The sequence below is a fragment of the Perkinsus marinus genome, assembly GCF_000006405.1.
Source record: "Perkinsus marinus ATCC 50983 genomic scaffold scf_1104296927664, whole genome shotgun sequence".
NCBI lineage: Eukaryota > Perkinsozoa > Perkinsida > Perkinsidae > Perkinsus > Perkinsus marinus.
The window spans coordinates 1-1,552 of record NW_003217075.1 but is presented as its reverse complement, the minus strand read 5'-3'; the positions used below and the strand labels follow the sequence as shown (position 1 = coordinate 1,552).

Sequence of the window (1,552 nt, the reverse complement as noted above, 5' to 3'; positions counted from 1 at the left end):
CCTCTCGCCAAAGCTGCCGCCTCTAGCACAGCGTCGGCCACCTCCACTGAGGCGTCAGATTTCTCTAAGGCCATCACTAACAGCTCAGCTCTCAGAGGCATGCCATCACCATCTACGGACTTCATTATGGAGTGCAGCATATCTGGGAGTAACCGAATCATGTGATGCTAGAACGATGGTCGGGTTCAACACGGCCGCACGATATGTCAAGTACTTTGGAACAGCTGAGCTGTTAGAGAAGCGTCCGTTCCATCTTCGGTCGGCCCTGGTTCACCAACGGGAAAAGGTAAGGTGCAGAAAGGGTCACCAAGCGTAGTTGTACAGAGCAACTGATGGGAGGACTTTACATGCGTAGTGCTCTCTTAGCCACCTGCAGGTAGAGTTTGCCATCTTGGCCAGGGAAGCCTCGTAAACCCATCAGTTTAGGAGATCCTATCTCGCTCACACGGGTAAGCTCAAGTAGGATGGCGCTGAACGGTTTGGACGGAAGTTCCATCAGAAGTCCGTTGATGAGGTTTTCGAGCAAGTTGATATCACCATTGTCAAGCATTGGGTGAGAAGCTTCCTGTAAAAGACCCTAGGCACATGTTCTTATCTTAACGATCCGTTATAACCACGGTGATCGTTATGCTACGTAGAGCTCGCAAGCTATAGGGCGATGCGATAGGATTTATGGTATATGCATCAATAGGGCGTCATAGTGAGGAATGCTCATCATCGTCAAGTGCCGCTAGGGCTCCTTAAATAGGTTGGAAGATTGACCACGCCGAACCGTCCCAGTCCAGCTAAGAACCCTTTGGCTCGTGAACCTCCGTATTTATGAACCATACACCACCCCGGTTGTTTATGCGCCTTAAATTTGGGAACTGCTGACGGAGCTCCCAAATGCTGTGTTACAGGTTGACTCGTAATTAGCAATACTTGAGTACTTCCCAGAACTACAGCTAAAACCAAGGGCCTGAAACTCACGTAGGCCTATGTTACTTGCCCACCGAGCCACAATCTTGGGAGACCCGAGTTCAAATCCCGGGCAGGGTATTCTTCGTCAATCATCACGTCACGACTGTATCACTGCGTGCAATGTCAAGTTCCCTTGTGCACGTATCCATAAGCCGTGTATTGCGGATCTCGCATCAATGGTATGGTAGAATGTTGGCGATGTGGTCGCCACTCGGTGGTTTCCAACTCGGCAACGTCAGTGATGTGATCATATCCAGTTCGTGCTTCTCGAACATCGATAGTACTCGCAGTAGACCGTATACCTTCCCCCCCCCCTGCCATGCCCTCTAGAAAGCGGAGCCGCTCAGAGGAGAGGGTGACGTCGCCACAAGGGAAAGAGAATAGCAATGAGCAGAACGTGGAGCCTTCTCCTTCCTCTCCTCCTCACTCCAAGAAAAGGACCAAGGCATCGAATAAGCCTGCTGCTAAGGAGAAGGGTGATGTTCCCTCGAAGGTTGTCAATGTGGCCTATGGAGAAGTTAATAAGAAGGGTGAGAAGGTCCCTATGACCACCGTTGAGCGACACAAGAAGGGCAAGGAAGACTTCACAGCA

The 1,552-nt window shown here is 50.7% G+C and overlaps 1 protein-coding gene across 1 annotated transcript; it reads right to left on the bottom strand.

Annotated features, from left to right (window-relative positions):
* Positions 1–343: 343 nt before the first annotated feature.
* Pmar_PMAR024942 (hypothetical protein) lies at positions 344–550 on the bottom strand (the record flags this gene model as incomplete). The annotated part of the gene is made up of 1 exon (XM_002788766.1): positions 344–550. The coding sequence occupies one exon, from the start codon at positions 548–550 to the stop codon at positions 344–346; it is 207 nt and encodes a 68-aa protein (XP_002788812.1).
* Between the last annotated feature and the right edge of the window lie 1,002 nt (positions 551–1,552).